The 22221-nt window shown below is 41.9% G+C and overlaps 1 protein-coding gene across 3 annotated transcripts in view; it reads right to left on the minus strand.

Moving 5' to 3' along the window:
* Positions 1 to 998: 998 nt before the first annotated feature.
* Positions 999 to 22221, minus strand: part of inpp5jb (inositol polyphosphate-5-phosphatase Jb) — a 43063-nt gene continuing 21840 nt past the window's right edge. For 2 of the 3 annotated variants that reach the window (XM_066689305.1, XM_066689304.1), the window contains exons 3-13: positions 21018 to 21125; positions 19883 to 19991; positions 13546 to 13662; positions 13187 to 13362; positions 9037 to 9148; positions 7236 to 7345; positions 6834 to 7044; positions 6294 to 6431; positions 5977 to 6060; positions 5227 to 5367; positions 999 to 4688 (exon numbers count right to left, since the gene is read on the minus strand). In XM_066689305.1, the coding sequence (XP_066545402.1) occupies positions 4230 to 4688; positions 5227 to 5367; positions 5977 to 6060; positions 6294 to 6431; positions 6834 to 7044; positions 7236 to 7345; positions 9037 to 9148; positions 13187 to 13362; positions 13546 to 13662; positions 19883 to 19991; positions 21018 to 21125 (1765 nt within the window). In that variant the 3' untranslated portion in view covers positions 999 to 4229. The remainder of the gene's footprint in view (positions 4689 to 5226; positions 5368 to 5976; positions 6061 to 6293; positions 6432 to 6833; positions 7045 to 7235; positions 7346 to 9036; positions 9149 to 13186; positions 13363 to 13545; positions 13663 to 19882; positions 19992 to 21017; positions 21126 to 22221) is intronic. The other variant, XM_066689306.1, reaches the window with a different exon arrangement.

Here is a 22221-nt window from a genome sequence, read left to right on the forward strand (position 1 = left end):
TGGTCAGCGCACCAGAAACAATTTATTTTGACCTTTTTATAACACTGCAGTATGCATTATGTGTTATAGTATTGAGTGATTAATCTTTTTCACTGCCCAGCCCTGACCATCAAGGTCAAAGCCTCCTTTACTGGGTATAATGTCACTAACAACTGCCAGAGAAAAACTAATTTTTCTAAATCTGTGATAAACCTAAAGCTGTATACAGGAACAGCTACCAATAAGGCTTGCCAGCCAGTTGTGCAACAGTAAAAGTAAAAGTTTAGTGGGCCAAATGTTAATCTTTCAGAAAATGATTTAAAAGTAAACACCAACATCAAACTGGGGGATGGAACAATTTAAGTTGCACAAAGTAATCAAGCTGACCTTAACAGCAAGTTCTGCAAGTGCAATTCACTTACTGTCCCATATGTAAGGCAAGGGGGACCCCTGCTGTCAAGAAACATGTACAGAGACATTAACCCCACAGGGGAACTTCCTGTACTGCAGGACTGGAGTGTGTGACTCACAGGCAGGTGGTCAGGAGACTGAATCCCTAGCCCAGCAGATACAGGAAATATTCAGAAGGCTCACAACAGCTCAAAGCCTCAACTCTAGGCTTCAAAGGCCTTCACTTCTGAACAGAACAGGTCTCGTGGTCTTGTGTCTCAAAAGTCCACAGGCTCCCTCTTGTGGAGCCTTCCACATTGTCACGCTGATCCAGAGAATTTTATTTGGTAAATGAATTGGTTGTAAAAGTGACTGACTTACTCAAAGTGCTTGTGCTCTGTGTTAGCCAGCATGGTGGCCTTTGAGATAAGCTTTCAGAGACCAGCAAGTATGAGTTTGACACATTACAGTTGAGTAGTTGTATGATGATTTATCACCACAGAGAGAAAGAGTGTGCAAGACTGATTCAAGTTATTTAATTTGCCTTCTCCTGTACTAAAATTCTTTGCGGGTGGGACATTTTATTTGGTCTAGCCCTAAATAATAATCAAGACTTAAACAAACAAAAGTTCACAGCTTGAAGAGGAATTTTATTCAGCTTAATAAGGAGAGACAAAAGTGGATCAACAGCAGGACAGTCTGAAAGCACCATTGATTCCACAACATGGGCATCACTGCACAATGCATTATGGGTGAGGGCCACACTGTGCACACCACCTCTGGTTACCCTGGGAAGAATCATATGATACACATGTTCACTAGCGAAACAGAACAGCCTAGGCCTTACAGAGAGAGAGCAACCGATTTACACTCCAGCCCCAGCACTCTGCTACTGCCTTATGGAAATCACATTTTACACGAATTTCACATCACCAAGGTGTGAGAATTCACAGATAATTCACAAACGACTTCAGCTGTATGTACAGATTCGATTTTTCTTTTTGGTAATGGCAAAATAAATACTATTTTTAACTTTTCACTGGCACTGATCTTCAGATTGCATACTGGTCGAAACAGTTTCAGTCACATTACATAGTTAACAAAATAAATCAAATGAAATCAAATAAATAAAAGCTGTCAAGAAACAATGATTGTGTTGATTTCTAATCACCCAGTAATTGTCTCATGATATTTGAAAGCGGATCCAATTTGAACAGTCCACTACACAGATGCAGTCCATCAGGTGACATTCTCATTAGTGCATTCTCTACATTTGGGGGAGAGAGCAAAATAAAGACCAAATAAATCCCACTTTTAAAGAACCTGAGACTCAGCACTGACTGAAAAAAGGACCACTGTGATTGTGAAGCCAGCAGCTGAGCCTAGGTGACAACTGGAGGACCGACATAGACCCCACTGATCCTAGCCAGACCAGAGCAGTGCCCATGACGAGAATGACCCACTCCATTACCACACTGGGGACCCGGTCATCTCCAGCCTACGAGACTCAGTACTGAAATGGTTAGCCTTGTCTACCTATGTGTATACATATGAAAGAGATTCATGTAAATTATATCCAGCTTGTAGTCACCTGAGGCATCACATTCAAGTCTTTCCAAGAAATGGAAAAGCTCTGAATAATTGCAGTAACTGGATCCAAAGGTGCTCTTTTAGACAAAGAAAAGGCAGGGAGGCACAGATATGGTCTGGCCATGCAGTAGCCCTACAGATCTGCACAGTACAATTGTAGAGAAAAGGGAGAGAGAATACCCAGGGACGACTTGGCACAGAAACATGGCCACCTTGAAGATGAAGTGGCAAGGGAGAACAATTGGTACCTCTCGAATGATGGTGCTATGAGTGAATTTGACACAATGTTAAAAACGGTATATTACTAAAATTTAGAGTCTTCAATAGTCCACATACTCATTGTCAATACTTGGTGCAGTATAGCACCTATATGAAGTAAAACAACGCAGAGCAATTTGGTCAATGTTGTGAAAACTTCTTGCAGGTCTCCAAGAGTCAATTGGTACAAGCTCACCTCTGCATTCCAAAAAAAATGATACCCATGATTCACTTCAATAAAAATATAAATAAAAAAGAACCTCCCATCCTACAGGGAAGAGATTTATGAACAGTGAACAGTGCATTTCAGGTTGTGATTTTTGCAAGGTTTTAGAAACTGATTGACTGACCCTGACATTCATAACTGGAAGTGAAGGGTGAGCCATACAGTTTGGAGATCCGCTGTTTGGACTCTGTGCCTTCCTCTGTCATGGGCTGGGATTGTGCCAAGGATCAGCTTGAGTAAGATCACCAGGTCCTCCCACTTCTTACTGATCTCCACTTGTCAAGCAGCACACAGCAACTTGTGGGCTGATGGGAAAATGTAACACTCAGAAGAGGACACTGGTTGGAGTGATCTGCTCATGTCATTCTTAGCTTCTTTTGCAAGACATCAATGAAGCAAAAAAAACAACACACAGACAGACACTTAAAAAAAAAAAAAAAAAAAGCAGGCGCATAGACCAGCTAAGCTACAAATTGAGCTCGTCTCAAAATTAAAATTCAGGGCATGAAAATTGTGTTCCTAAACCACCATTCATCCAAAATCTGCCAAGCTTACTGAAATAAGCATATTTTGGGACCTGCAGGTGTTAACTTAACAGCTCCCTCATATGTTCGTTTTTGTTTTATTATTATGGCTTATTTATCATAATTTATTAAAAAATGAACCAATTATAGAAACTAAATTAAATGGAATGATATCCTTTTACTAATCATTGCTTAATCTTAAGAGTTATAAGAGATACAACATTGCTTAAAACATTATTATTTCCCCCTGTGTTTTTCTGGTCTGGTTCTTACACTAAGGAAAGAGCACTTGTACCCGCTGGAATGCATAGCGGGTGACCAGCCCGAGATAACATGAGATGATGTAGATTTGCCACAGTGGATGAGACTTACTGGAGTTACAGCACAATAGCACAGATCTACACAAAGTCTACACAACTCTGAACGTCTGGTCAAGGGAGAAACTGTACCTGGGTTTACCGTGATTACCAAATCTACAACTATTGCCTCAGCAGCTAAAGAAGGGTGACAGGAGAGAGAAAGTGTTACGCCCCATCATCCACACACCTGAACTCACGACACAACTCTCAACCTGCCTCTGAAACACAGATTTATGACCAAATGCAGTGGGCTGCTAACTAAATTTAAATAACTGACTGCATTTAAATAAATGCATTGCTAGGATAAGGGAGTGATCAATTTCCATAGTCTTACTCTTAATTTCCATAGTAATACTGTTAGTTGAGAGACAGTACTATTTCCTTGTGTCACCCAATAGCAGAAACAATGCCGATATCCTTTTTTCATATCATCAGGAGGTGAACAAAAGGAAAAAAGTCAATTAATTGAGATGTCTTGATAAATTAACAAATTTTGCAGTGTTTACTGAACTTTACTGACAAATGTGTGTTCAGAGGCAAATGTCTGAACCTGATATTTTCCAACTGTTCTAGAGTCATGGGGCCAGTTGACCCATCTCTAATCACAAGAGGAAGAGAGGGATGGGTTGAGGAGAGAACAATGAAGAGCAGAGAGGCTAATACGAGAATATGATTGGAGAAAAAACAGGAAATGTGTTCAGACAGTAGAGAACTGCTCAGGACAGTGACAGAAATCCTACTTTTGTCCCGACTCATTTAAGAAACAACGCTGTCAGGAAATCTTCATTGGAGGACATAAATAAAATCAGAAGAGTCTGTTCACAGCAAATAAAAGTGACATGTCAATATCCCCTGGCTCAGAAACAACTACTTCTACCATTTTATCCAGGGACAAGGGGCCTGTCACAACCCTGATGCCTTGGCCTCTCCTGATGCCTTCCCCCTACGGTGAGCACTCTTAGGGGGGCTGTGACCCATGCCAGTGCTTAGGCTCTCGGGAGCCTCGGGGGCGTTGACCTCTATAGTTGGCGTGGTGGGGCTGGCGAGGGTGTTCTGTGATGCTGGGCTGACAGCGTCTGGGGAATCATCGGAGATGAGGCGCTCTCTCTTGGCGCTGGAGCGGGGAGAGGGGCTGCGGTTCCCACCGGTCTCCCGGGAGCGCGGGCGCAGGTTCAGGCCTTGCAGTCTGGGCAGGGCAGGGCTGCGGCTGCGGCTGCGACTGTGCCGACCCCTCTGCTTGGCCTTGCCTGGGCTGGGGCTGCGGGATTTGGGCCGCAAGAGGACGATGGTGCTGTCATCCTCAGAGCTGAAGTCTGAGCTGTCTGAGGGGCTGGCACTCGGGCTGGAAGTCGGCAGTGAGATCTGCAGGAAAAACAAGAAAGATGACCATGATGTCTTTTGGGATTTTTTATATTTTGTATTTTACTCAATTTGTTTATTATTTTGGTCCTTCAGTGCCTTTTCAACACCATCCTGGTCCATCCTGTTACACACTTCAAATACAGAGGGTTTCTGGACATTTTATAGTAAAACACCCCCACAAATTTAGTAGCTGTGTTTAAATGGTGAGATTGCATATCAGAAGACACTCAGTGCTTAAGGGAATCTTTGGTGGCTCGACTAAATTGTTTTTGAGGAGATAATGAATATGTAAATATATAATTAAAAAAACTGTATAAATACATACATTAAATGGAAACAATTACATGTATATGGATTTGTAGATTGAACACTTTCAAGACTCTTTCCGTACAATGTGAAAATATAATGTTTTGTTTATGAATAAGCAAGGAGGCTAATGTATCTGTTACATTGGTGATTACAGCGGCTTGGTCTAATGCCTGTTAGTGGGACTGGGTTTGCGAAGAGGAAGTAAAAACCACACAAGAAAGGTCATGACCTGGAAGGGCTCCGTCACTCCCACGATGGAGCTCATGTTGTTGCTATAGTAACCCAAGATGTACTCCCCCGAGCCCTTGGGCAAAGTTTCCTCCCCAAAAGTCGCCTGCAGAGACAGAGTGTGTGAGAGAGGGGGAACCAACTGGTGGAAGAACAAGGAAATAAGAGAGTTAATGGAGCCATTCTGTACCCAGTCATATACTCCAGCCGAACACTGCAGTTCCCACAAGGAAAGAGAGAGAGTATGTGAAAGACCCTCAACAAACAACAGGATATTAAACAAAAAAACACACAACAACCTGGCGAGAGGATTCAGCTCAAGGTCTACAGTATCTGGGCTGCATGTCCTGATGGACTGTGATACAGGTTTGTAATGTACTAGTGTGCAGAGACTCAGTGGCCCATTTGGGTTTGTCTAGTCAGTGCTGGGGTGTGCTGTGGTAACTACAGTGTTCATAAAGGGCTGTAAACATACATAGTTGCATGAGCCAGAAGATGGCAACCCAACCCATCTTCTGGTCAGGGTTAGGGTTAAAGGCTCTTATGTACCTGCCCAGAAGCTGGACTCAGTTGTCATCTCCAGTGCAGATGTTGTTGCAGCGGTGGGCTGGAGATGGACAGGACTGGTGTGTGTGGCGGTGCGATGTGATGTGATGTGATGTGATGAAGCGCTGTGTGAGAGGCTGGTGTATGATGTAGACTTAGGTGAGTCTGCGCTGTTGGTGTTGGGATGAAGCTCTGGAGGCCCTACCTGGTACTCCTGCTTTAGGTAATCAGCCTCTTCCTGTTTGGCCCAAACATATCCCACATAGTCCTTATGGTGCTTGAACCCCACCTGGGGATACACAGGCATAGGAAGCATGTTATAAATAGGGTTCACCCAATACTTCACATGCTTAAGCCTCACCAGGAGAGAAAGTCAAGAAAGGCAGAGAAAAGTTTTCTAAATCAGATTTGTAGCTAAGTCAGAAGACATTTTCACTGTTATCAGTTATTACTGAGAGGAGCTGAAAGAAATTGATTACAAATAAAGAACAGTCTTGCCATGAGACATGGGCTGGGGGTTACCTTGTACAGGCCAATCCAGTCCCAGGAGCTGCGGGGGAAGTTGGCAGCCATCCTAAACTTGACAATGGCATCAGACACCTTGTTCCACTCGTCCTCCACAGTCAGTGTGACCATGGGCACATCCACTCTGTAGGGGAACTGGTGACAGAGAGAGAAACTTAAGTTTACAAACTCCTAAATGAGGACTGATTGTAGCATATTTACCACTGATGCCACCCATTGAGGTCACATGATGCCGGTTCAGTGACCAAAACTGTAATTGACTGTTCCTGTTCTTATTCTTCTTCTATATTAGACTCCTGACCTCAATCAGCTGTTTTTTTTTTTTTTTGTTTTTTTTTAGAACATGCCTTTTAAATCTAAGGATTATGGGTATTTACTGCATTCATCCTTGCCAAGCTGCAGAGGAAGTGGTTCTGAACAGCTGTCTGGAATAATGATAATTTCCCAGAGTAGCTGACAGATGGGCAAGGGGGAAATGATTGGCCATTTTAAATAAACACAAAAGAGAAGAGGAGGAGTGAAGCAAAGAAAAATGACCTGCAGGGTGAAGATGGCAGAGACAGGCTTGTGGTCGCTGGTTAGGTACTCCATGTGGCTACGGTAGCAGTGTTGTGTCACTATCACCCCACTGGACAGGCCTGCCGCCGAGCACGGCTGCCAAGCGGCATTCTGGGAAGGGCTGGAGGACTCTGGTATCTTTATTCGCCAGAGGATGCGGTCAGTCCAGGCCGGCTTCCTCTTCTTCCCACTGCCATGACGACAACAACCAAGGTAACAGCTGCATTCTTTAATTTACACACCACCTCTTATGACGGTATTGTCTGAATTGTTCAAAATTGTTGTATATTTTGGTGTTACTGCAATATGAAAATGCAAAAAGCTTATTTTGTGTGATTACTGTGATCACTCACACACACACACTCTCCTCTCTAGCTGTACCTGGTGTCGTAGGTGTTGGTCCCCACATCAAACTTATACGTGGGGGGGAATTTGAGTGGCCCCTCATGAAATCCCTCCAGCACCGGCTCCAAATCCTTGGCCATGTTCAGCTGGGGTGTGAGAGAGGGTGGTTAGTGAGGGGCCAGGTCACAGGATATGAAAACACACGTGATAACTGATGGACAGATCGTCTTTATTATCACCTGAGACATCACATCACATTTATTTATTTATTGTAATTCTCTGCTTTTGATTGCTTTAATGGAAGCCAATCAGTGAATCAATGACTCATTGTTTCCCTGAATACATGTAATCTGCATTCAGTTACAATGCATCAGTGAGCCTCAATGGCAGTTAAGATTGAACCACAGCTGTATTAGATATTCCTAAACACTTTATTCACAAACATGTCTTCATTTATACTCCAATTTAACCTAAATATCGGGGTTTTCCTACAATAAATATTCTTCCAACCACACTGCAATACTGATCGCTTTGTTATCCATGACTGCATATTCTCTGTAAGAGTTCATTTAACTATTGATGGGGATTTTACAGGTCTTGTGGAATGTTTTAATGGTCAGGTTATGCAAGACTCTATTGTTTGTATAACAATCTCCTGCTTCATTTTATTTCACAATGGGCATGAGCAATCACAAGCATTTCCAAGTGTGGAACCCAAAGCATTGAATGCTTTAACTGGTTCGTATGTTTCTCTAACGTGACTTCATCTGTCATAATGTTGACAGTTGTAGTCAATACAACACAATAAAATAAAAAGCACTGTCCTCTGCAGATCAGGATTTAAAAGAAAGGCAAGGCAATGCTGCAGGTTGGCACTTTGCATAGCACAGCACTGGCTGATCAAAGCTGAGGGAGAGATGTTGGCGGTAATGGAGTTAAGTGAAGTCTGGAGTGTGGAGCAAATTACCCCGCCGTGCTGTGGAGTTTCAAAGATCCTTCAAGAAATGGTTTCATTTTCAGAATCTTTCTTTCTTTCCTCCCTGTACTTAAATTTTGGCACAATACTTAGATAGTTGACACAGTAATACTTTGTGAGGTTTTTAAAGCTAGTTCCTACTTAGTCTAAAACAGAATCGGGACAACAGACATTAACGTCAGCACACGACAGACTCTTTTCACAATATAACGCTTCACTTATCATAAAATGTGCCCCTTCCCAGTTATCTATCAGTGCAGCACAGGTATGCACTAATTCTCAGCATCCGTCATCCGCACCGACGTCTGGGAGCATTGTCACCTTGTTGCATGTGGATCACAAGACATGCCATTCCCTAGGCACAGACAGGGTCACTTGAGAAAGGGCCAAATCTCATGCAAAGAATGCAAACGCATTCAGGTTGTGAGCGGAGATTCGCTGAGAGCAGGCCATGTTCTTACATGGAAATAACTCCAGTTTTGCCTCTAGGCTTTTCGGGTGGAAGCTGCCCCAGTTTCGGTATTGCTGTTTAAACCGCTGAAATACAAACTGCTTGCACAATTGACAGAGCATTGTCTGTTCTGGGGAGATTGAATACAAATATCACACAGCCACAAGAAGCAAATGAGGTGAGCAGTGTGTGGAGACAAGGGTGACTGAGCAACGGTTTATGTCCTGTACGCCTTGGCCAAGGTGTGAGCTACACAAATGGAAACCACAGAGCGGACAGCAAATACGGACTGGAGCAAGTAGAAATTCACAACATATGGGTGTGTAAATCCATGGGCAAACAAAATTAAAGGGGTCTCCACCACACGCACACAGGGGCTGCTGAGCTCATTGTTAAGGCACTGTCCTCACCTGGTCTTTTTCCCAAAGCACAGAAAGCTTATTGCCGTCGATGGCATTCTTCACAAACTGCATTTCGTAGTCCTCAATCCGGAAGTTCAAGTCCCCAAACCAGAACACCACGCTGGAAGACACAATTGGTTGCGTCAAGAATGTACAGGGCTTTATGGCGTCTGCTAGTGGATGTGCTAGCTCAATTAAAGAAGGACCCTCCCCTTTTTACAATGCAGTACAATACTGTGCAATACCAATGTATAGCTAAAAAGCGCTAAATGCAGTTAATAAGGCAGCCCTGAAATCTTATAAGGCAAAGAAGATATAAATAATATGAAGTTAATTAAATCTATTAAATATAACTATATTTAAGAACATTGCTATCATTTAAAAAATATATATTTTATAAATATAATTGGAACTTGTAAGAAAAAAAAGCAATTAAAAATATCCCAAATGGAAGCCTTTAGAAATGTCCATTGAATGGGAAGGTGTAACATGATGTGGCAATAGATACAATAGCCCTTTGTGCACCTGTGCTCTATTTGCAGGGCAAATATTGGCAATAAAGTACCACAACAAGCTGCTCTGTGCACAGGTTGTTTTGCATACAATCTCTCAATCCCCGAACAAACTGTGACACCTCCACAGATTGACACGGGTGGCAGGATGTCATTTGCATAGATTGTGTGCATCTCTGCTCAGCTCAGACTTTGTGACTGTCACTTCAGAGAAAAACGAGTGAATCAGATCCATGACCTCAATATGGTTACAGGAAATTAACCTCCTCAGGAAAATAGTTATAAAATCCCCACTTATTTTAATTAGGGTTAAAGTCTGCTTCCTGTACACCCGCACCCCATTGTATGCTGAGAAAGAGATTGTGGAATTCTGGGATTAAATTAACATTAAACATGAATAATGAAATCCCTTTTCCTATCAGCATGGAAGGGGCCGGAGGCGATGAGACATTCAAAATATTTAGGAGAACAAACCAGGTTGACTCCATTAGTAATTTAAGACTATGTACCATGGACAGCTTGCAAACACAGCAACAGCACCTGAGCCCAAGGAAATTACATAGAGAGTAGCTTATGTGTGGAGCCATTTACAGATTCACATTACTGAATGGATGATTCACTATTTTGCTGCAATTCATCAATAACGGCAGCGGGGTCGGACTCCTGGTGAAGGATGCTTCAATCAGAGGGCATCTTCACAGCCTCTTGGAACAAACATGAATAAAACAGGATCACCTCTGAATCTCCACGAAGCACATAGACCCATTCCAAGATTTTACATATTAGTACAGCATTTCATTGCTATTAGGCCATCTTAATCTGGATGAAGCAACCCAGAAACTACACAGCAGTATGTAGATATAACTGTATGATAAGAAGTGCATTAAAAACAAATCACCAGTAAACTGTCAAAATAAAAGGATAATTAAATTAGCCTAATCAATCAATCAATCAAATCAATTTTTATTTGGATAGCACCCTTCACAGGGTAGCCACAGAGCGCTTTACAGACTGGTAAACATACAACAAATGTACAGCAAAATAAAAAACATAAATACAATAAAATCAAATATAGACCTGTAAACATTTTACATGATCTAGAATAAAGTGAGTGAACATGTAAGTAAATAAACCATTTAGGCACGGAGGAGAGAAAAACAAAAGAACTCCTATGGATGGCATGTAGGAGAAAATGAATCTCTGGTGGTCCACGGCTTAGGGCCTAGGCCTAATGGTTGGCCTAATGATTGGCCTAATGATTACATATTTTGACTACATAGGCCTAGGCCTAATGACTACATATGTTGCAGGTCTCTATTTGTAACACCTTACACCACTATATTCAGGGGCAGACTGGGACCAAAATTCAGCCCTGGCATTTTAACCACACCAGACCCCCCTCCACCCAAACCATGACCAACCATCAGTTCCCCCCCACCCCCACCACACACCACCACTACTAATTACACACAAGGGGTAATGTCACACACCTAGGAGTTGAGTTCCTCAACTTTTAATTTGACCATTGATAAATAGTCCTTTGTTTTTGTCCAGCACTTTTAGAACACTAGAATAGTAAAAACACAACAACTGGAGATACAACTCCCCACTATAGGTGTGTCTCTGTTGCCTTACCTCACTGTCCTGCTGCCTGTCCTTGTATACGAGTTCCCCCTACCCTAAGTGTAAATTTCAATTACATATAGAGCCAACATAACAAGGACCTGGTAGCACATTTGTGTACCTCTACTGCACTCACCTATGACCTGTCTCTGCTAAGCCTAGTATCACTGGGATCAGAAGACCAGGGGACCACACTGCCTGCAACATCCTAGTTGTCATTGAATAAACATGTATATTAGACAAAAAATATCACTAAATAAATTCCTATTAGATGACCAGTGGCTCAAGGGCCCTGTGTTTTGGTTGATCATGTCACATGACTGGAATTTTGAAAGGGTTTTCATCCCCTTTCAGGTTTATGTCAGATGGTCCAGCACTATCCTCAACAGTTGCTTCCAACTTGGTTGAAATTACAGTTTTTTGGGAAAATGCTTAAAATAAAGGTTCAAATCCAGGTCTGATCAATATAATAGAAATTATAAGTTAATTGTCCAAACTGTTCTCTGATGAAGTCTTTGATTTTATTTGTGAAGGAGTTGTCTGTTGTGTATGAGTATGGTAGTGCGTTACCCGTTGCGGGAGATTACATCTACTGCCTGTGTAACACATAGACACGAAGGCCAAGGCTACAGTAACTAAGAACCTGGGAAATGCAGTATCCCAGGTGCCCAAGTCATCCATATGTTGCCTCACCCTGTACCACTGCATACACAGAACAGAAGCAAACAAGGAAATTAGCTTCCAACTGTCTAAACTAAATCAAATCTGCAAGTGAAAAGCTTTTACAAACAGGTGTTGCAGTTAAACGACATCTCAGTTAAAAATGATTAATCCTGATTTATAAAGCCCCTTATCTATTACAAAGTACAAAACATGTTAAAAGAATATGAACCCCACATAATCAAATACACATTTGTTACATCTGTCATGTGTTCTCCTCCAAATCCCCCATTGCCCAATTAGCCTACTGTTACTGTACTTAACATATTAAGGGTCAACAGTAGGATAACAATAGATTTTTGCCACTTTTCTCCCTCCCTACTTTTGTCCTCGATGACTACTCCTACTACTACACAGCAGAACCAAAACTTTTTGAAAATAAGTCTGTTAATTTGACACATTTAGTAGCATCTTCATCAAGAGTCTCTCCACCTTTTATTTGTTACGATCCATCTCTAATGATTGACACCAAATGAAAGAAGGTCTTGTGTGTGTTTGACTTTGAATGAGAATTTGCATAACCATAAACTCAGCCTCCTCCTTAGATCTGGCCCATTTATCTTTGTAGGGGGGCTGGTCATTGCACACAGATCAGCCAAATGCTCTTTATGATACAGAAATAGTGCAAAAATCATATATATATTTTTCAACTTCGACTGGCCCACCTAACTAAAAAAATAATCTGGCCCATCTGGCATTTACCAGAGTTGCCAATCCGCCAATGACTATTACACCAATAATAAACCTACCACTTTATTAGCCCTAATCATAGCCAGAACCCCAACTTGCACTATCCTCAAAATGTCAAGTTATGCCCAATCCAAAAATGTTGTTAACTCAAAAGCTAACAGAGGACAAAGTTTACTGGGGAATCTAACCTTATGCTGGAGTACAAGCAAAAATGTTACCCTAGTTTGGTTCCTAATGCGAGTCTAGTGCAAGGGGTATCTAAATAACTCAAAATATTAATCTAAAAACAGTTTGGGCATATCTGGAATCACTGTAGCCGCTACACGACAGGGAGGACACAGAGGTGGCATACGGGGAAAAACAGTGACTGAAGGGGTTTATTATAAGGGAACACAAACAGGGTCACGAAAACAAATTAAATTCCTTCAAGGGGAGTCTTCAAACTAGTAAAGCTCGTCTTAAACCAAACCAAACTAAACCAAAACAAAGCAAAAACATGGGAATTAAACTGGAACCCTAGTAAAATAAAAATGTAGGCACGATTCCCAAATCACTATCCAGTAACGCCCACTCAGTGTCTTTTCAACACGCAGGAAAAGATTAGAACCACTCACTCGTGGTCCAGCACTCCCCCGGCCCCCTGGACCTCGAACTGCTGCTGCTGCAGGATGCTCTCGAAGTCCTCCATGCGCTGCTCCGAGTTCTCCATGTGCGCAGGAAGATGGCAGTTCAGGAAGCACACCTTGTGGCCGAAAATCCCCATCCGGGCACTGACGCCACCTTTGTTACCCTGCGGGGAGACAGAAGCAGCCCCTATTCACTCCCATCCCTCCAGCAGCAATACTGCTTCTTTTGGAAGTAGGCTTGGAATCTGCAGTGGGCGGTGGTGTGGGAGTTTAAATTGAAAATGGCAGGAAAGTGCCGTGTGAGGGGTGTAGTCTACAGTGCCCACCCAGGGGCCATGCCCACTCACCCAGTACCCCCCCAGGCCAGTGCGGGTGCTCTCGGTCTGCACACCTCGCAGGAAAGGGAGGTGGTAGTACTTGGCAAAGACCAGCAGAAGAACCCCCTGCATCCGCTGGGACGTCACCTGGGAGCGAGACATGTGCAACAGTCAGGTCATAACAGGCAAGTTTATTACAAATTATAAATATGGCACTTTTGAGGTTTAATTGAGCAAAATAGTTCAGAATATTACAATACTGTTTCACAGATTATCATTTTTTGTATTCAAGGGTTTTGAAATAAGGTACTAAATATATATGAGTAAATAATTTAACACGATAAGCTCAACTTCTCCCTTAATAACACCAAGTGTAACAAGGGTGCTGAAATCGTCTTTTCAGTGACAGCAAGTACCAGTGCGCTAGTAATTAAAGGAGGCTACTGTGTTGAAAGGAAGTACTTTTTATTTTATTTGGTTTGCTTTATTTGCCAAAGAACAATCTCTCTCTCACTTCCTCTTTTTGTAAATGTCAACAGCAACCTTTTTTCTTGTTTTCCTTCCATTACTGACTTTGTCCTTAAGCAGTGTGTGTCCAGCAGTCAATATTGCACTTGTGGGAAAGGTCTTCTGAAGTGGCCACTGAAGATGGAAGTTGGAGGGCAGGCTTGCGCAGTACAGAGGAGAGCGAGGGTGTTGAATGTTTGCCTTCTAATATTGTTGAGTTGCAGGCTCAGGACTTGAATTTAAGGCCTTGTTTTGAGATGGCAGAACATGATAAGAGCTATGAGAGGGAAATGTCTGTTGTGAAAGAAGGCAAACTGTTCCATGTGGTAGAAAGGACTGAGCAGTGGGACTGGCTAGTCTAAGGGAAGAGGTTATGCCACAGGTTAAAACAAGAAACAGAATTTCCAGGCATTTTTTCAGGCAAGGCTGGTACAAGGATGTGGCACATCTTATCTGGAATGTCAAAAAACTGGTGCAGTAAAGAGAGGTGACAGGGCCCCTCTCATAAGCTTACCAGTTACTGACAAACCTTTTAACCAAATTGCTATGGATGTGGTAGGGGCTTTAGAAATCTCTATTTTAGTTTTGTGATTAAGCAACAAGGTATCCAGAGGCATTGCCAGCAAGGTGTGAAGCAGTGGAACTTGTTGAAGCAAGCCAGTTCCAGAAATTAATGAACGCACAAATGATTAGAAGCAAATACAAAGCCAGCCCTCTTTACAGTGCCATCTGGACTTTGGGATTAGAGATCTGTGGGACAAGTCAACCGGACAACTCACACCGCTTTTTGCTGCTGTGCAAAATGTGTTTAATTGTTTTTGTACTGTAAATCCGACTCAGTTGTGTTAAAAGAACTAGGAAAACCATGGCTATCACTCGATTTGGACCTCTAAACTTATTTATTTAAAAACAATATAGACAGCAAAAATCTTTTTGATTAAATAATCATTCTTATAACTTGCTTTACCCATACATTTTTCAGTCTTTCAAAACAACGGTATCAAACCAAAATCTGCATTCTATTATGTAAAAGGGGGCGGCAGCTGATAAACACATGGGACACAATTTTCGGGGATTTGATGTATAGCCACCTGTATCTATTAAACCATGGGCAAAATCTGAGATAGATATATTGGGTTCCAAACATTACCTGACACCCAGATGAACTGCTGTGCTGAGGCTGCTGCCTGGGCTTCATTAAAGTCCGTGAAGCCTAGACTAAGTTTAGCCACCGGGCTTTCATCTCTTCAGTTCTGCAGAGCCAGTGAACCATCATAATGATCAATTTGTTAATGGGGCTGTGTATTGGGCTTCAGCTGCCTGGACATGCTCGTTTCTGAGGGCACTTATTTGGCAGTGGCTCACAGAACCAGCTAGGAGCTCGGAGACTGAATTGGCTGCCAGGAAACCTACAGTATTGATCAGGAAAGCCTGACCCTTTCCCTATTTATGACCAAGCTTATGCAATGGGTCAGCAATCAGGTGTCAATTATAGCCATGAAGCATCTCTTCCTAGAAACCTTAGGCTGGCCACACTCCTATATGACCTATATTGTACTGAATGAAAAATTGATGCAAACAACGTCCATCCTCAGCAGCAATTATTTTTGCAGATCTGGTTCTTTCAGCACTACGCTACAGGGATAGTGGTTCCCTCACTGCTAGTAACCTTAATGCTTCCACTGAAATGCCTGGAAGCTGTACACCTAGGATGAAGTCACAGGAGTCATGTTTGTTTAAATCATGAACGGTCTGCATTATAAAGACAGAGTTTTGTTAGGGCTATTTTATTGTGTTGTGCTCATTTAAAAATTGACTGGTTTTACAGCCTAATGGTACTTAATTACTTAATGTCTTTTTTATTTTTGTTAACCACGCAAAAATATTAATTACATGACGGTTCGTTATTTTGCGGAACCTCCATATACAGCTTTGAGTCATGCAGAATAAATGGTGGGTTATTAATTTCCATCCTTCAGCAATGGGAGGCCAATGCTGGTTTGTCCAAGGAGGGCCAACATTTTCAGTTTGAACAACACAAAGAAACACACAGAAATGATAAAATCTTGAAACCCTGTGATACTGCATGGTCAAACCCAGCACTCACTGAGAGATAATTTATTGGGAGAAACTGGCATCGCTGGGTTGCGATCCAAAGCATAGGCAGATTGACTTAACTTAATTGATCTTATAAAATGAAGTTATCCCTGGAAGCCCTACCCCCTATGTCACATATTCTCATATACCATGGTCTAAATAGTTTCTTGATCATGAATGATATGTGCAAGGATTGTATAACACAGCAGTCTTGCTCTACATTTGCAATCCTCAAGACCCCAGGCCAGTGTTTGTCTGGATCCACCTACCAACAATTTGTCCCAATGTGTCCTGGAGTCAACTCAGAACCTGGGATAGATAATGGTTCTGAGGCAGCCCTGTCACACCATTTCCAGTCCCTTTCAGCCTGCCATCATGCAAGACAAGCTTTTGTCTTTAATGCAGTGTTTTAAGCGTGTCCGTCAGCCTCTGATACAGGCCTTTGAACTGAGGCTCTGTCTACACATCCTCTGTAGCAGGATTTACCCCTGGCAACAATTCCATAAGGGTTTCCTTTATATTTTTTAGTTAAGCAGCCTCTCTGAATAACAGATGTCACCTCAGAGACTTCCTTAACATCAGAATGGATGGTAACGTCTGATCCAGGGCCGCACACATCTTCCCAACATGTCATTATGTGATATGATTCAAGTGCACTTGGTGGCGATGGGCTCCTCATTTAGACTAAAGTGAAATTATGAGAGCGTTGTGTAAAAGCCTTCAATAATTCAGAGAGCACTCTCTCTGAAACACAGTACTGGAGACCCATCCAGATAGGAGAGCTCCTCTTTGATCTACATTCCATTTTTATAGCACAATGTACTGCTTATTAATTCTCACATTTTTCTTTTTGCTGGGGGAACCATTTTATCTTTCTAATTAAAAACAGAATTCAAGGGCTTAGTGGACACATTAAAAAACACCTTGAGAAGTTTTGATTAAATGGAGTGCCTGTTGCATATTTATTTGATAATTTATGTTGTAAGCACTGTTTTTGAATTATATTAGTATTAAATTCAGTGCTACTTGGGGACATTAACATAACAGTTAAAAGACACATCCTTCTGAGGATACTACTACCAACATAACACAGCTGCACATGAGATGTTATGTTATTAGTAATGTTTGGAGATGAAAACAACAAATGGCCTCAACCTTGGCCTGCTATTAACTGCTTTTCAAACCTGCAGTGCAGTATTGGCAACAGGCTGCCAGTTCCCCACTCTCAAGCTGAAGCTCGACAGCAGCCGAGTGGTGGATCCTAATGCATTTATTTAAATAATCCTCTCATTGAGAATGCCATGTGTCACACTTAATGTATTTATGACTGCTTTCTAAAAGCTTAGTTATAACATAATGTGTGGAAAATGCTGTCAGTGGGCAATACAAATAAAAAAAGATAAAGAAGTGGATTCAATGTAGTAAAGCAGGCAATTTAATTCACTTTTAGACCTTTGTATATACACTCACCTAAAGGATTATTAGGAACACCATACTAATACTGTGTTTGACCCCCTTTCGCCTTCAGAACTGCCTTAATTCTACATGGCATTGATTCAACAAGGTGCTGAAAGCATTCTTTAGAAATGTTGGCCCATATTGATAGGATAGCATCTTGCAGTTGATGGAGATTTGTGGGATGCACATCCAGGGTACGAAGCTCCCGTTCCACCACATCCCAAAGATGCTCTATTGGGTTGAGATCTGGTGACTGTGGGGGCCAGTTAAGTACAGTGAACTCATTGTCATGTTCAAGAAACCAATTTGAAATGATTCGACCTTTGTGACATGGTGCATTATCCTGCTGGAAGTAGCCATCAGAGGATGGGTACATGGTGGTCATAAAGGGATGGACATGGTCAGAAACAATGCTCAGGTAGGCCGTGGCATTTAAACGATGCCCAATTGGCACTAAGGGGCCTAAAGTGTGCCAAGAAAACATCCCCCACACCATTACACCACCACCACCAGCCTGCATAGTGGTAACAAGGCATGATGGATCCATGTTCTCATTCTGTTTACGCCAAATTCTGACTCTACCATCTGAATGTCTCAACAGAAATCGAGACTCATCAGACCAGGCAACATTTTTCCAGTCTTCAACTGTCCAATTTTGGTGAGTTTGTGCAAATTGTAGCCTCTTTTCCCTATTTGTAGTGGAGATGAGTGGTACCCGGTGGGGTCTTCTGCTGTTGTAGCCCATCAGCCTCAAGGTTGTACGTGTTGTGGCTTCACAAATGCTTTGCTGCATACCTTGGTTGTAACGAGTGGTTATTTCAGTCAAAGTTGCTCTTCTATCAGCTTGAATCAGTCGGCCCATTCTCCTCTGACCTCTAGCATCAACAAGGCATTTTCGCCCACAGGACTGCCGCATACTGGATGTTTTTCCCTTTTCACACCATTCTTTGTAAACCCTAGAAATGGTTGTGCGTGAAAATCCCAGTAACTGAGCAGATTGTGAAATACTCAGACCGGCCCGTCTGGCACCAACAACCATGCCACGCTCAAAATTGCTTAACTCACCTTTCTTTCCCATTCAGACATTCAGTTTGGAGTTCAGGAGATTGTCTTGACCAGGACCACACCCCTAAATGCATTGAAGCAACTGCCATGTGATTGGTTGGTTAGATAATTGCATTAATGAGAAATTGAACAGGTGTTCCTAATAATCCTTTAGGTGAGTGTATAATGGTTAAACAGAGCAAAAGTCCAGGGGGCACACTTGCCCAAAACAGCACTGTAAGGCTTCCAGGCCATTAGAGAGCCAAGGCGGGCTGAAAATGACCTGCATCACCAATACAACACAAAGATCAGAGCAAGCTAGGTGTGAGTAACACACTTGGGTGGAGGTCTGGTTCTCAGTGGAACTTCAGCTGCAGCCAGAGACCCAGAGACAGTGGGGCAGCAGTGAATTGCTTCACTCCAGGCGTTCACACAGACACTAATTTGAACACAGGACGGTACGGTCTGTACTGCAACTGGGTGGGCATCACACGCTGCACTGATTTGTGAAAGCCAGGCAATGTGCTTTTGATCCAATCCCCAGTAGGGATGTGGTAGCACTTGATTAGCAATTGTTGGGTCATTATATGTCTGAAGCAGCTTCACTTAATTAGCAAAATGAGGACGTGGCATTTGTTTGGAAGCAGTTCTGGCAGGCTCTGCTGAATCACCCACAGGCCGAAGGACGTGTGAAGCCACATGAGTCCGTTTAAATTGCTGCCTGTCTCTCAGTGTTAATAGAGAAGTGATCTGCCCTGTTGAAGGCATCTTACTGTTCCTGCAACAACCCCAGCGGTCTCTTTGCTTCCAAATGACCAAAACATCAAAAACAATAATTCTAACCCAAGTTTTTCTGATGCAGAATTCAATATTCAAGTACTCAAGCAATTGTGAAGAACATGTTATAAACGTTTATAATCCATTATGATGCATGATCTCAAAGAAACGGCCAAGCGGAAGTCTTATATTTTGGGGGGAAATGTTACTCTTTCATGGTTTAGTTGTGGTTGTTGAGGCCTTAATGTTTACATAATTATTTATTATTTTATAGAAATCTATCAAAAATTATTAACATCTTTTCAACTGTAAATGTGTCAATGTCTACAAATTGTTCACCTTCTGCTGTCTACTTAAAAAAAAGACCTAATACCCCAAATATTTTCATCTACAGTATATTTGCTCCCCAGTGCCCCAATTTTTGCCATCTTGTAACTCCTTAATATTTAGACTCATCAAACAAAACAAGGGGTCTTCCACTGACCAGCACATATCCAAAGGGACCCAGTGTGTCCATACACAGCTCGCTCCACTGGTCGGTGAAAATGGCATCTTTCAGACGTTTGTTGATCATGGAGTTGACTTCCTGAAGACTGAACAAAATTCAGAGAGTGAGCACATCAGTAATTATTAACATTGTATTGCCTTTTACACCAACCAGTCAAGACAATTAACAGAAAACAATATCTCCCACTACTAACTGACTATAAATTGGCTGATTATGTAACTATTACAGCAGAAAAACAGCTTTTAACTGTTTTTTATGCTAGTGCCAGGTCCTATAACTGTGATCACAAGCTTGGTGTTTTCAATTCTTTTTCGCACAGGAACTGAAGCTTGAGTAGTATTGGCTGGTACAGGAAAAGTTACACTTCAACCCAGGCACATTTCAACATAATTACATGCTGTGAAAACTGTGCTGTATACCCCTGTGTACCCAGACACATATTGGTTCTCAAGCAGAACTGAAAGTCGAGTGACAGGCCTGGGTATTCACTGTAGCCTATAAAACCATGATTGCCTGTGAATATTCATTGCTACATTGTGTGATCAATAATATAACCCCCCCGCCTAATGTTCCTTATTCTGAGCAGCTGAAAGTAGTTCAGGTGATACAGTTTCAATAAAAGCATGCCTATAAGAAAGAGGAAGGAAAAAAGTAATGTTTTCCCATCCATTTCCACACCACAGCCAGTCCTATCACAGTCCCAGTAGATGTAACACCACAGCCCACAGTTATGAGGAGAGAAGAACATTTTAACAAAGCACATGTGAGTCTCAGTTATAGAGAGATTCGCTTTTATTGGATTTGTTATTCCAGGCTGCAAACTTTGTTTAATATTGCTGCTGTAATTGAAGTTGGGCTTTGGTGCAGTTATGGATCCAAAGGGCCAGATTGGCAGGGTCCGAGTTGTGACTGAGGAGTGATGATAGGACAGCAGCATGCTCTGTCATACCACATCCTCTGGTCGTGAAGAAACACAGAATTAGCCCTGTGTAAGGGAGCACTGAAACCTGAAGGAGGGCACCAGGTATCTGAACCTGTCAAATCTCTGACAGCCAACTAGATTTGACAGGAGACCAGGCAGCCTTCAGTGAGACAACACTGATGTTCTTACCCGATGATGTACATGTCCGTGTTCCCATCCCCCACATTCAGGCCCAACAGGGAGATGATGTCATCGGGGGGAACAGCTGACCCAACATTCCATGTGACAATGTGCACCCTATCAGAGATAAGACATGAGACGCTTACAAATGATCTATAATTTTAAAAGCATCCAACAATTCTTTAATTATACGTCATCTAGTTGGATTGGTATTTTTCCGTTTGATTGTTTCGTGACATTATGGTGTTGGTTGTTTCTTAACAGAATCTACCGCCTCCGTCAAACCTCTGAGAGTAACTTTAAAAGAACAAGATATTTCTGTAAAATGCAAAGCCAAGGGTGTTGTGAAAACCTACCCATTTTTACACTTTGAGGTAATTTGTACTTACATTTGAGGTAAGTGCTGAAGATCAGATTAATGTTAAAATATAAGAAAATTCCCTGGCTGATCATTCGTCCGAGTGATAAACACTTGCCCAATTTGATTAACAGTTAATCAAACAAGCTAATAACATAGAACTAGGTCACACATTACAATAATGGGCACCAGGTCTTAATGAATTGATATATGAATACAACAGGAAAAACACATGAATACCTTATGCATTTCTTCTGAGTTCTGCGATCAATCATATGTATAACAAGGTTAGGGTCAAGGGACAGGGTTACAGATTAGGGTCTAGACCCAATTAAAATACTGATCTACACAAAAATAATCACAAAGTACAAATCTGTACCCTATCACATTTTAATTTATTGTTAGAAGCCACTTTTTACAAATATAAATCAAAACATGTTGTGGTACAACTTCATGATTTGGCGATTCATGGGTGGGTCAAGAGTTTTGATTCGGTCTAGCCCTAGGTTTGGGTTAAAACTTATCCATGTGTCCCACACAGCTGAAGTGTCCGAGTCATTTGTATGAGACTCCTGTGAGATTCCGACATCGATGCATTGAGAATTGGAGCTCGTTATTGTACCAAGAGATCTGATACAAGAGAAACTGCATCTTTATTTTTCTTAAAATATTTTACAGTTTCTGAAACTGGAAAAAGAGGAGCAACTTTAGCTTGTTGTTAATTATATAATGTCAGTGTGCCTAGTTTGGTTTATTGGTCCCCTCACGGAGAAGCCAGCTGATGGACTGAAGCTAAACAGACACTTCTTTCAGTAATTGCTTCCTCACGCTCAGTAGGGTTCATACTCACTCAGA

The sequence above is a fragment of the Amia ocellicauda genome, chromosome 17, assembly GCF_036373705.1.
Source record: "Amia ocellicauda isolate fAmiCal2 chromosome 17, fAmiCal2.hap1, whole genome shotgun sequence".
Taxonomy (NCBI): domain Eukaryota; kingdom Metazoa; phylum Chordata; class Actinopteri; order Amiiformes; family Amiidae; genus Amia; species Amia ocellicauda.